General features: G+C 40.2%; 1 protein-coding gene across 1 annotated transcript; it reads right to left on the bottom strand.

Moving 5' to 3' along the window:
* Window positions 1–771: 771 nt before the first annotated feature.
* On the bottom strand, window positions 772–1,605 carry LOC138893720 (uncharacterized). The gene is made up of 3 exons (XM_070178374.1): window positions 1,551–1,605; window positions 1,162–1,400; window positions 772–1,044 (listed from the first exon to the last, which is right to left on the bottom strand). The coding sequence occupies exons 1-3, from the start codon at window positions 1,603–1,605 to the stop codon at window positions 772–774; spliced, it is 567 nt and encodes a 188-aa protein (XP_070034475.1).
* Between the last annotated feature and the right edge of the window lie 11,386 nt (window positions 1,606–12,991).

The following is a 12,991-nucleotide window of genomic DNA, read 5'->3' as shown; positions in this document are numbered from 1 at the left end:
GTCGATCGCCAGGGCAAATAGAAACGGGCTGAGGGCTTACCCTTGGTGCAACCCCATCACAACTGGGAAGTGTTCCGAATCCCCCTCCCCCACCCACCCACCCATTGTCCTCACCCGAGTCTTTCCTCTATCGTACATGTCCTTAATAGCCCTAATATAAGCAACAGGAACTCTTCTAGCCTCCAAACATCTCCACAACACCTCTACCAGCACTTTATCATAAGCCTTCTCTAAGTCGATGAACACCATATGTAAATCCTTTTTCCTCTCTCTATACTGCTCTAGCAACCTCCTAACAAGGTGAATAGCTTCTGTAGTCGAACTACCCAGCATAAATATGAATTGGTTCTCTAAAATTGACACAATCTTCCTCACCCTCAGCTCAGCCACCCTCTCCCATACCTTCATAGTATGGATCAGTAGCTTGATACCCCGATAGTTGTTATAATTTTATATATCACACTTGTTCTTATACATCGGGATCATCGTACTCCTTATCTATTCCTCGGGCATCCTCTTTGTCCTAAAAGTGACATTAAATAACTTAGTGAGTCACTCCTAGCCCGCCCTACCCACGCACTTCCAGAACTCAATTGGTATTTTGTCTGGCCCGGTTTTTCTTTCCCTGCTTATCTTACGCATAGCCCCCTCTACCTCTTCAGCTCTTATACGCGTGCAATACCCAAACTCCCGATGACTCTTAGAGTATTCTAAGTCACCCAGCACAATATTCCTATCTCCCTCTGCATTCCAGAGTTTATGGAAGTAAGTCTAATATCTCCGTCGAATAAGGGTCTCATCCAACAACACTATACCATCCTCGTCCTTGATCCACTTCACTTGATCCAGGTCACGAGCCTTCCTTTCTCTCACCTTGGCAAGCCTGTATAATTTCTTATCTCCTCTTTTTCCTCCAAGTTCTTCACAAAAGCATTCAAACGTGGCAGTCTTAGCCGCGGTAACTGCCAACTTTTCTTTCCTCTTTGCCAACTTATATTCCTCCCTATTCGTCCTCTTCTTCTCCTCGTCCACGCTCTCTAAAAACTTCAAATATGCCGCTTTCTTGGCTTCCACTTTACCTTCAACCTCAGTACTCGACCACTAGTCCCCTTTGTGACCACCAGAGGGGCTCTTCGAGACCCCCAATACCTATCTAGCAACCTCCCTAATGCAATTTGCAGTCGCGGTCCACATACTACTCGTCTCCCCATTGCTACTCCATGCTCCCATGCCCAGTAACTTATCCCTCAACTCCTGGGCTCTATCTTTATTCAATGGTTCCAACTTGATCCTATGTAGACCATACACGACCCTCTTACTTTGCTTCCTCATGATCTCCAAATCCATGACCAGGAGCCTATGCTGGGTCATGATGTTCTCACTTGAAATGACCTTGCAGTCTGCACACAAACCTTTATCAGATTTTCTGAAAGAGTAGACAATCAATCTAGGTCTTGGCAGTCGAACTCTGAAAAGTGACCAAATGCTCCTCCTTATTCGAAAAACTTGAGTTAACTCTCACCAAATCAAACTCCTTGGCAAAATCCAACAGCAATGTGCCTCATATATTCCTAAATCCAAAACCAAAGCCTCCATGTACGTCATCGTAACCCCCAAACATCGCCCCAATATGGTCATTGAAATCTCCTCCTATAAAAATTTTCTCGGTGGGCGGGATACCGCACACAACCTCTTCCAAATCCTCCTAGAAGTGCTTTTTGACCTCATCATCCAAGACCGCTTGGGGTGCACACATACTAATCATGTTTAAAGTAAAAACCCGAACAACTAGCTTAATGCTCATCAACATATCGCTCACACACCTAACCTCCACTACTAGCTCCCGGAGGTCCCTGTCAACTAAAATACCTACCCCGTTCCTACCCCTCTTGTGTCCAGAGTACCATAGCTTAAGCCAATCTGCATCCCGTGCCTTATCTCCCTCCCATCTAGTCTCTTGGACACAAGCTATGTTAATCTTCATTTTATGGAGAATCCACGCTAACTCTATAGACTTTCCCGTCAATATCCCTATGTTCCAGGACCCAACTCTCAGCCTGGAAGCACCCTTACCACCCTTACCCCTACCCTCCCACCCCCTTGAGCCCCTCCTTGAGGACATGACCTTACTCTACCATCATACAATACAACCACTATAAACAAGACGCACTAAGCAGGAACTACCACAGAAGCAGAGCCCAACTAAGATACCGAGAATTCAGTCCGAAACATAAAGGCACAGAAGCGGGGAAAAACTAATGTACTAGTAAGTATAATAACAGCAAGATGGTGGAACTAAATATCCTAAACGATGCTAATAGGCCCAAAAGAAAAAACAAGAAATCAAAAGAAATAAACCACAATTTAGAGCACAAGAACTAATAGAGAGAACACTATGAATAGAAAAACAAATGTTCACAGAGTATTAGCAAAAAACGGAATGTAACCAACCAAGAACGTGTTTTAATTTGTTTGTTCTAGTTTGACTTGACACAAAGTTTAATAAAGAGAGTAAGTCTTTTGAAATTTTAAATATGCCATAATATTTGTGTGATAATAAAACTTTGAAACTTATGTCTTAAACAAGTTAGAGCATTTGTCTAGCTAAAATAGTGTCAATCTTTTCGATACAGATGGAGCAAACAACTTAGAAAATATGATAACCTAGAAAAATTTGAAAGTCTGATATATAGTCGAATACTATGCAGTAATAGCGTGAGTACTGCACTATCAATTTATTATTAATTTAAATCCAATTGGAAAATAGTGTACATAAACTATATATGATAAAACAATTCTTGCTTATTAAGATGTAATTCTGGCTGGCTAATCAGGGTTAGAGCACGAATAAACATTGATGTCTGCACATTTATTTTTGGACCATTCAAAAATATTAACAAAATGATATAGAAGGCAAATTAAAGCATACTAACCATAATATGTATTGGCCTTAAAAAACATAATGTGTATTACGATACCAACTTTAATATGGCAATTTAAAGTATAGGTCGTGGGAAAGATCTTTTTTGAGTCACTAAATGTAATAATTTAGTATTAATCATTTAGAAGTCTAGTTCGATGGAGTTCTTATCTTAAAATTATTGACCTTACTGCCTATTGGAATTAGATTGTTTTCAAAACTTGATGAAGTCCGGTGCAAAACCTTTTAATGAAGTTTAATGTAGACAAGAATACGACAGAAATGAAAATGGTGAAAATAATCCGAGGAAATGAATTAAGTTCTGCACCATTAACCTTTAAAAATACTCAAATTGGTCAAATACACCAAAAAAGGAAAATGAAATGAAGAAGGAAAGATGATCAATCTTCAGAACACTCAAGTAATTTAAGTTATGTCTTTGTTACCATGAAAATAATCCGAGGATATGAATTAAGTTCTGTGTTTTATGAAGATGTTGGGAGATTACCTGCTATGAGTACGTATCACCTGAATAGTTGATATTAATGGCGTTCATTTTCTAGAAATATATTGCTTATGAGGCCATTGTTAGCATTATTTTCATGTTATGTTACGTTGATTGGATTATATATGTATTGTTAGGATGGTTTCTGGGAATCTCTGGCAGGTGAATAGGCCCAGTTACAAAGGAAATTCTAGCGAAATTTTTGGAAATTTTGGGAGTTAGTAAAATTCGGGAAAATTGAAATGTGCGGAAGAAGAGATAATTTATGTTATGTGTTTGGGGACAAACTCTACTTCTCATTCGAGGACTATTAACATGATGGACACCTATTAGATATGATAATAAGTGTACAAGGCATATTATAAGTGATATGGGCTCTAAGGAAAGTCCTAAGTCTAAGCCAAGTTAAAAAAATCATAATAGACTAAAGTTCCAAATGAGTACGCATAAGACTAAACTTTGGATGCACATAACTACATATATATATATAGAGAGAGAGTTATGTGATGTACAGCCTATCAAATGGAAGCTTTTCGAGTCTAATTTCTAACACTTCAAACCGTTCGTCATTTGGATATGTATACAGAAAGTTATGGCCATTTTACTAGACTTGTGTCATATGCGCGCCCAGATGCGCCGCCGCGCATATTTGATACTTTCTGCCTCAGGTGCGCGGCCGCGTACGTAGGAGCTCATTTAATACCCTCAAGGCTGGGTAGGGAGCGGGGTTAAGTCATTTTTGAGATAAAAACTGATATTTTAGAGAGAAGTGAGAGTGTTCTAGAGAGAGGAAGAAGCTCAAGTGTTTTGTTCATCAAATCTTGTTCAAACCTTGAAATCCAACAATAAATCTCTCAAGTTCTTCATCTAAGAGGTAAGGTTTCATACCCTAGTTTTTCAATTTCGGATTTGGAGAGAAGATGGTTGATTAGGAGTATGATTCTTAGGTGTAAGAGTATTATTTATATATGCTTATACAAATAAGTTTTGTGGGAAGATTTTTGAGTTCAAATGGGTAAAGATTGGGTTGAAAATGGTAGAAATCTTCAAAGATTTTAATTTAAGATTTGAAGGTCCATTTGACATCGGAATTGGATAATTTTTGTATGGTTGAACTCGTAGCGGAACGGGTGTTCGGATTTCGCGAGTTTTTCTGGGATTTGAGACGTGGGTCCCACTGTCGAATACTTAAATGAATTTTGGATTATATCCGGAAAATTATTCAATTCATATGGAATTAATTCCTATGATTCATATTTAGTATATCGAATTGTTTGTGAATAGATTGGACGCTTTTGGAGACAAATTCAAAAGGAAAAGTTATGGCCGAATAATTTATTGGAATTTGCAAAGCGAGGTAAGTGTCGTGGTTAACCTTGACTTGAGGGAATAGAACCCTTAAATTTTTTGTTATGTGAAATGCATGTGAACGACGTATAGGCGAGGTGACGAGTATCTATACGTCGTCAAATTAATTGTTTGCCAACTTGAAAAATCATAAATTATTTTAATTCATAAATTAATTGTTATAATAATTATTTCTCTCCTATTCTTTGTCAAATATTAATTCTTGAATTCCTGCATTAATTGTTACATGTTATTTGAATTAATTGTCTTAATTGTTATTTGTCATTGTTTGTTTCATAATTTGCTATCAATAATTTGCTATTTGTCATTGTTTGTTTCCTAATTAAATCATAATTATTTTATGCTTGTTGTCTTAAAATTTAATATTAATTATTGTATTTATTGGAGAAATTTCTCCTATAAGAATTGGTAAATGAATATATTGGAGCAGCGGGTTGCACGCCGCAACAAAATTGAATTGGTAAATGTATATATTAGAGGAGCGGGTTGCACGCCGCAACAGAATTGATTGAAATAAATATATTGGAGGATCGGGTTGCACGCTGCAACAGACTTATTAAAAAGTCAATATTAGGGGATCGGATTGCACGCCGCAACAGACTTATTAAAAAGTCAATATTGGGGGATCGGATTGCACGCCGCAACAGAATTATTAAAAAGTCAATATTGGGGGATCTGATTGCACGCCACAACAGACTTATTTAAAAGTCAATATTGGGGGATCACATTGCACGTCGTAATAAACTTATTTAAAAGTCAATATTGGGGAATCAGATTGCACGCCGCAATAGACTTATTTAAAAGTCAATATATACTTGATTAAAATAATTATATGAGAGGATTGAAAATGAATATATTGTGGAAGTGGTTTGCACGCTATAACGGAAATTGATGAAAATGATAATTGGTTATGACTGCTGAGTTGGCTTCAATTATTATAAATGAGTTACCTGATTTATTTCTATTATTTGTTGTTGTTACTAATATTGCGTACAGGTTAATGTAAGTGACCCTCCTTAGCCTCGTCACTACTTCGTCGAGGTTAGGCTCAGCACTTACTAGTATATGGGGTCGGTTGTACTGATACTACACTCTGCACTTCTTGTGCAGATTTTGGAGTTGGTCCCAGTGGCGTACCATAGACTTGCTCGGATTTCAGTTACTCAGAGGAGACTTGAGGTATAACTGCACGGCGTCCACAGTTCTGAAGTCCCCGTCTACTTTACTTTAGCTGTGTGTTTATTTTCAGACAGCTTTATTTTATTCTTATTTGTATTATTCTAGTAGTTCGTGTACTTGTGATACCAATTCTGGGATGGTATTTAGACACCGTTATTTTTATGGATTATTCACTATATTTCAGACTTTACTTCCGCATTTGTTCTTTGTTATTAATAAATTTAAAAATTGTTTTAAAAATAGATAATATTATTCTAACGTTGGCTTGCCTAGCAAGTGAAATATTAGGCGTCATCACGATACGAAGGTGGGAATTTCGGGTCGTGACAGTTGGTATCAGAGACTTAGGTTACATAGGTCTCACGAGTCACGAGCAAGCTTAGTAGAGTCTGAAGGATCAGTACGGAGACGTCTGTACTTATCTCTTAGAGGCTATGAAGTTTAGGAAAAATATCACTTCTTTCTTATTCTGTCATGCGAATTTATTCTATTATCGATGATTGAACCATTCTACTCTTATTCTCTAGTAGATGGTGAGAACACGTAATACCTCTACCGATGGACAGGGACCAGAAACCATGGTGGAAACTATGGCCAGGGGTAGAGGTCAAGGCCGAAGTCGTGCTAGAGGTTGAGGCTGAGGCCGAGGTAGAGCTCAGTCCAGAGCTCGAGCAGCTGCACCTGTTGTAGGACCTCAGGTGGACCTTCAAGAGGAGGTTCTAGTTTAGGATGTACTAGTTGGACCAGTTCAGGTCCTGGAAGGATTCATAGCTACTCCAGTGCTTCAGGACGCTCTAGTCCATTTGGTGAGTCTTATGGAGGGAGTGGCCCAGAATGGTACATTTCCAATGGCACTAGCCGTTTCACAGATGCACAAACTCCCACTACTCCCGCTCCAGAGTAGATAGCTCCCCAGAATCAGGCTCCAGCAGCCCCGCTAGTCGGGGTAGTTCAGCCAGTTGTTGTGGCATAGACCGGTGATAGGCCCGCCATGTATTTTGAGGCTTTATTGAGACTGGATAAGTTTACTAAGATCTTTCCAGTTCACTTCATTGGTACACATTCTGAGGACCCACAGGATTATCTTGAACGCTGCCACGAGCTGCTGCGTAACATGGGTATAGTTGAGACCAATGGGGTTGATTTTGCTGTATTTTAGATGACGGGTTCCGTCAAGAGGTGGTGGAGAGATTATACATTGGCTAGACCAGTTGGATCATCTGCACTTACTTGGGAGCAGTTCTCTCAGCTATTTCTGGAGAAGTTCCTTCATATCACATTGAGAGAGGAATACCACAAGCAATTTGTGCATCTACAACAGGACAGTATGACTATTACTCAGTATGAGTCTCGTTTTGTGGATTTGGCTCGTAATTCTCTCATTTTACTACCTACTGAGGGAGAGAGAGTGAGGAGGTTTATTGAGGTACTCACTCACCCTATCAGGCTTCAGATGGCCAAGGAAACCGGAAGTGAGATTTCCTTTCAAGCGGCTGCTAATTTTGCGAGGAGGATCGAGATGGTTATTGCACAAGAGAGATGGCAGAGTTCTGATAAGAGGCCTCATCAGTTCGGTGGTTTCAGTGGTGCCTCGTCTGGAGGCAGGGGTAATTTTGGTAGGGGTCATCCTCCCAGACCGTTTCATTCAGCACTTCATGCCTCTCACGGTGCTTCAGGTAGTCACAGTCCTATTATGCCTTACTATGGGCAGTCATCATTCAGTGCACATTCAACTCCTATTAGTGCACCACCATTCCAGAGTTACTACAGCGGTTATCAGGCCCATTTTGGGTCATCTTCAGCAGCCACGGCATCAGGATGGGTGTTATGAGTGTGGTAACATTGATCACATCAGGGGGTATTTCCCTAGGTTAGCGAGTAACAGATCTCGACAGGATTCTCGTGCCATCATACAGATACCGGTTGCTACACCGCATGCTCAACCAGCTAGAGGTAGGGGTCAGGTAGCTAGAGGTGGAGGTCAGGCCATTAGAGGTGGAGGTCAGGCCATTAGAGGTAGAGGTCAGACCATTAGAGGTGGAGGTCATCCAGTTAGAGGTCGTCCCAGAGACGTAGTTCAGAGTGGTGGGGACCAGCCCCGATTTTATGCTTTTCCAGTTAGGACTGAGGCCGAGTCATCTGATGCTATGATCATATGTATTATTCCAGTTTGCCATAGAGATGCTATAGTTCTATTTGATCCAGGATCTACTTATTCCTATGTGTCCTCCTATTTTGCTTCATATTTGGTTGTGCCTTATGATTCTCTGAGTGCTTCTGTGTGTGTATCTACACTGGTGGGAGACTCCGTTATAGTAGGTCATGTCTATCGTTCATGTGTGGTTACTATTTGTAGTCTTGAGACTAGTGTGGATCTTCTACTTCTTGATATGGTAGATTGTGATGTCATATTGGTTATGGATTGGCTGTCTACTTATCATGCTATATTGGATTGTCATGCCAAGACAGTGACCCTAGCCATGTTGGGGTTACGTCGGTTATAGTGTAAAGGAACTCCAAGTCATTCTGCCTGTAGGGTTATTTCTTATATGAAAGCTCGGCGTATGGTAGAGAAAGGGTGTCTAGCCTATTTGGCTTATATTCGTGATCCCAGTGCGGATGTTCCTTCTATGGACTCAGTATCAGTTGTTCGTGAATTTCCAGAAGTATTTCCTGCATATTTTTTGGGTGGGCCACCCGACAGGGATATTGACTTCTGTATTGATTTGGATCCGGGCACTCAGCCAATTTCTATTCCACCCTAACGTATGTCCCTGCTGGAGTTGAAAGAATTGAATAAGGAGTTACAAGACCTGCTTGATTAGGGATTCATTAGACCCAGTGTCTCGCCCTGGGGTGCACCAGTACTATTTGTAAAGAAGAAAGATGGCTCCATGCGGATGTGTATAGATTATCGTCAATTGAACAAAGCTACTATTAATAACAAATATTCGCTGCCAAGAATTGATGACCTATTTGATCTGCTTCAGGATGCCAAGGTATTTTCGAAAATCGATTTGAGATTTGGTTACCATCAGTTGAAGATTAGGGCATCTGATGTCCCTAAAATAGCTTTGCGGACTCGGCATGGGCATTACGAATTCCTAGTGATGTCATTTGGGTTGACAAATGCCCCAGCAGCATTTATGGATTTGATGAATCGGGTGTTCAAGCCCTATTTGTATTCTTTTGTGGTTGTATTCATTAATGATATCTTGATTTACTCCAGTAGTCGAGAGGAGCATGAGCAACATCTTCGGAGTGTGCTTCATATTTTGAAGAATAATTAGTTATATGCCAAATTTTCAAAATGTGAGTTTTGGTTCGACTCGGTTGCTTTTTTGGGGCATGTTGTATCGGCAGAAGGCATAAAGGTGGATCCTAAGAAGATTGAGGCTGTTCAGAATTGGCCTAGACTTACTTCAATTATAGAGATTCGGAGTTTCCTCGGTTTAGCAGGTTATTATCGTCGGTTCGTGGAAGGGTTTTCATCTATAGCAAGCCCATTGACCAGGCTGACCCAAAAGGGTGTCCCATTCAGATGGTCAGACGAGTGTGAGTTGATCTTTCAGAAGCTCAAGACTGCTTTGACTACAGCGCTAGTGTTGGTGTTACCCATAGGTTCAGGATCATATACGATATATTGTGACGCATCTCACATTGGGCTTGGTGTAGTATTAATGCAAGATGGCAGGGTAATTGCATATGCATCACGGCAGTTGAAAGTTCACGAGAAGAATTATCCTGTTCATGACTTAGAATTGGCATCCATTGTTCACGCGCTGAAGATTTGGAGGCATTTTCTCTACGGTGTCTCGTGTGAGGTATTTACTGATCATCGTAGCCTTCAGTATTTGTTCAAACAAAAAGATCTTAATTTGAGGAAGAGAAGATGATTGGAGTTGTTGAATGACTATGATATCACCATTTAGTATCACCCCGGAAAGGCCAATGTGGTGGCCGATGCTTTGAGTAAAAAGGCTGTGAGTATGGGCAGTCTTGCATATATCTCGGTTGGTGAGAGGCCAGTAGCTGTAGATGTTCAGACTTCAGCTAATCAGTTCGTGAGGTTAGATGCTTTAGAACCCAGTCGGGTTCTAGCTTGCACAGTTGCTCGGTCTTCTTTATATGAGCACATAAGAGAGAGGCAGTATGATGATCCTCATTTACTTGTCCTTAAGGACACGGTGCGGCACGGTGATGCCAAACAGGTTGTTGTGGGGGAAGATGGAGTTATGCGAATGCAGGGTCGTATTTGTGTGCCTAATGTTGACGGGTTTCGTGAATTAATTCTTGAAGAGGCACACAGTTCCAGGTATTCTATTCATCCAGGTACCGCAAAAATGTATCAAGATTTGCGGCAACATTATTGGTGGAGGAGAATTAAGAAGGATATAGTTGCATATGTAACTCGGTGTTTGAATTGTTAGCAAGTTAAGTACGAGCATCAGATACCTAGTGGTTTGCTTCAGAAGTTAGAAATTCCTGAGTGGAAATGGGAGCGTATCACTATGGATTTTGTTGTTAGACTCCCACAAACTCAGAGAAAATTTGACGCAGTTTGGGTCATTGTGGACAGGTTGACCAAGTCAGCACATTTCATTCCAGTGGCAGTTACCTATTCTTTAGAAAGGTTAGCTGAAATTTACATTCGTGAGATTGTCCGCCTTCACGGTGTGCCCGTGTCTATTATTTCAGATCGAGGTACGCAGTTTACCTCACACTTCTGGAGGGCTGTACAACGTGAGTTAGGAACACGGGTTGAGTTGAGTACAACATTTCATCCACAGACAGACGAACAGTCAGAGCGCACCATTCAGATTCTGGAAGATATGCTTCGCTCTTGTGTTATAGAATTTGGAGGTTCTTGGGATCAGTTCTTGCCACTTGCGGAATTTTGCTTATAATAATAGCTACGAGTCGAGCACTCATATGGCTCCATATGAGGCATTATACGGAAGGCGATGCCGTTTGCCAGTTGGCTGGTTTGAACCGGGAGAGGCTCGGTTATTGGGTACCAATTTGGTATAGGATGCCTTGGATAAGGTCAAGGTTATTCAAGATCGACTTCGCACAACTCAGTCTAGGCAAAAGAGTAATGCCGACCGTAAAGTTCGTGATATTGCATTCATGGTTGGAGAAAGAATATTTCTCCCTTTCTCCGGGTTTAACCTATGAAAGGTGTAATGAGGTTCGGAAAGAAGGGCAAGTTGAGCCCTAGGTATATTGGACCCTTTGAATTCTTGAAAAGGTAGGTGAAGTAGCCTACATGCTTGCATTACCAACTAGTTTATTAGCGGTTCATCCGATGTTCCATGTGTCTATGCCCCGAAAATATCATGGTGATCCGTCCTATGTGTTAGATTTCAGCTCAGTCCAATTGGACACGGATTTGACTTATGAGGAGGAGCCGGTACCTATTCTAGCCCGGCAGGTCCGGCAGTTGAGGTCTAAGAGTTATCTTTTAGTTCGAGTGTAATGGAGAGGTCAGCCGGTAGAGGCATCTACTTAGGAGTCCGAGTCGGACATGCAGAGTAAATATCCACACTTATTCACCAGCTCAAGTACGTTTTCTAACTTCGTTCGAGGACGAACGTTTGTTTTAGAGGTGGAGAATGTGATGACCCAAAAATGTCATCTTTAATTTAAACATTCATTTTTGTATTTTATGAAGATTTTGGGAGCTTACCTGCTATGAATTACGTATCACCTGAATAGTTGATGTTAATGGCGTTCATTTTCTAGAAATATATTGCTTATGAGGCCACTATTAGTATTGTTTTCATGTTATGTCACATTGATTGGATTATGTATGTGTTCTTAGGATGGTTTCTGGGATTCTCTAGCAGGTAGATAGGTCCAGTTACAAAGGAAACTCTCGCGAAATATTTGGAAATTTTGGGAGTTAGTAAAATTCGAGAAAATTGAAATGTGCGAATGAAGAGATAACTTATATTATGTGTTTGGGGACAGACTCTAATTCTCATTCAAGGACTATTAACATGATGGAAACCTATTGGATATGATAATAAGTGTACGAGGCATATTTTAAGTGATATGGGCTTTAAGGAAAGTCCTAAGTCTAAGCCAAGTTGAAAATTTTCATAATAGATTAAAGTTCCAAATGAGTACGCAGAAGACCAAATTTTGATGCAAATAACTACATATATATAAATAGTAATGTGATATACAGCCTATCAAATGAAAGATCTCCGAGTCTGGTTTCTAACGCTTTAAACCGTTTGTCATTTGGATATGTATACAGAAAGTTATGGCCATTTTACTAGACATGTGTCATATGTGCGCCAGATGCGCGGCCGCGCATATTTGAGACTTTCTGCCTCAGGTGCGTGGCCGGATGCACGGTCACTTGCCCAGGTGCGCGGTCGCGCACGTAGGAGCTCATTTAATACCCCCAAGATCGGGTAGGGAGAGGAGTTAAGTCATTTTTGAGATAAAAATTGATATTTTAGAGAGAAGTGAGAGTGTTCTAGAGAGAGAAAGAAGCTCAAGTATTTTGTTCATCAAATCTTGCTCAAACATTGAAATCTAACAATAAATCTCTCAAGTTTTTCATCTAAGAGGTAAGGTTTCATACTCTAGTTTTTAAATTTCGGATTTGGGGAGAAGATGGTTGATTAGGAGTATGATTTTTGGGTGTAAGAATATTATTTATATATGCTTATACCAATAAGGTTTGTGGGAAGAGTTTTGAGTTCAAATGGGTGAAGATTGGGTGAAAATGGTAGAAATCTTCAAAGACTTTAATTTAAGATTTGAAGGTCCATTTGACATCGGAATTGGATAATTTTTATATGGTTGAACTCGTAGAGGAACGGGTGTTCGGATTTTGCAAGTTTTTGTGGGATTTGAGATATGGGTCCCACTGTCGAATATTTAAATGAATTTCAGATTTTATCCAAAAAATTATTAAATTCATATGAAATTAATTCATATGATTCGTATTGAGTATATTGAATTGTTTGTGAATAGATTTGACGCTTTTGGAGACAAATTCA

Source organism: Nicotiana tomentosiformis, chromosome 6, assembly GCF_000390325.3.
Source record: "Nicotiana tomentosiformis chromosome 6, ASM39032v3, whole genome shotgun sequence".
In the NCBI taxonomy this organism is placed as follows: domain Eukaryota; kingdom Viridiplantae; phylum Streptophyta; class Magnoliopsida; order Solanales; family Solanaceae; genus Nicotiana; species Nicotiana tomentosiformis.
This window is presented reverse-complemented; position numbering and strand designations above follow the sequence as displayed.

Bases quoted from the DNA above. Each gene is read 5' to 3' on its own strand.
- LOC138893720 (XM_070178374.1), bottom strand. From the start codon at position 1,605: ATGACGTACATGGAGGCTTTGGTTTTGGATTTAGGAATATATGAGGCA. The intron at 1,401-1,550 runs GTTGGATTTTGC...GTTTGTGTGCAG, and splicing joins AATATATGAGGCACATTGCT to ACTGCAAGGTCATTTCAAGT. The intron at 1,045-1,161 runs GTTGCTAGATAG...GCATATTTGAAG, and splicing joins CTGCAAATTGCATTAGGGAG to TTTTTAGAGAGCGTGGACGA.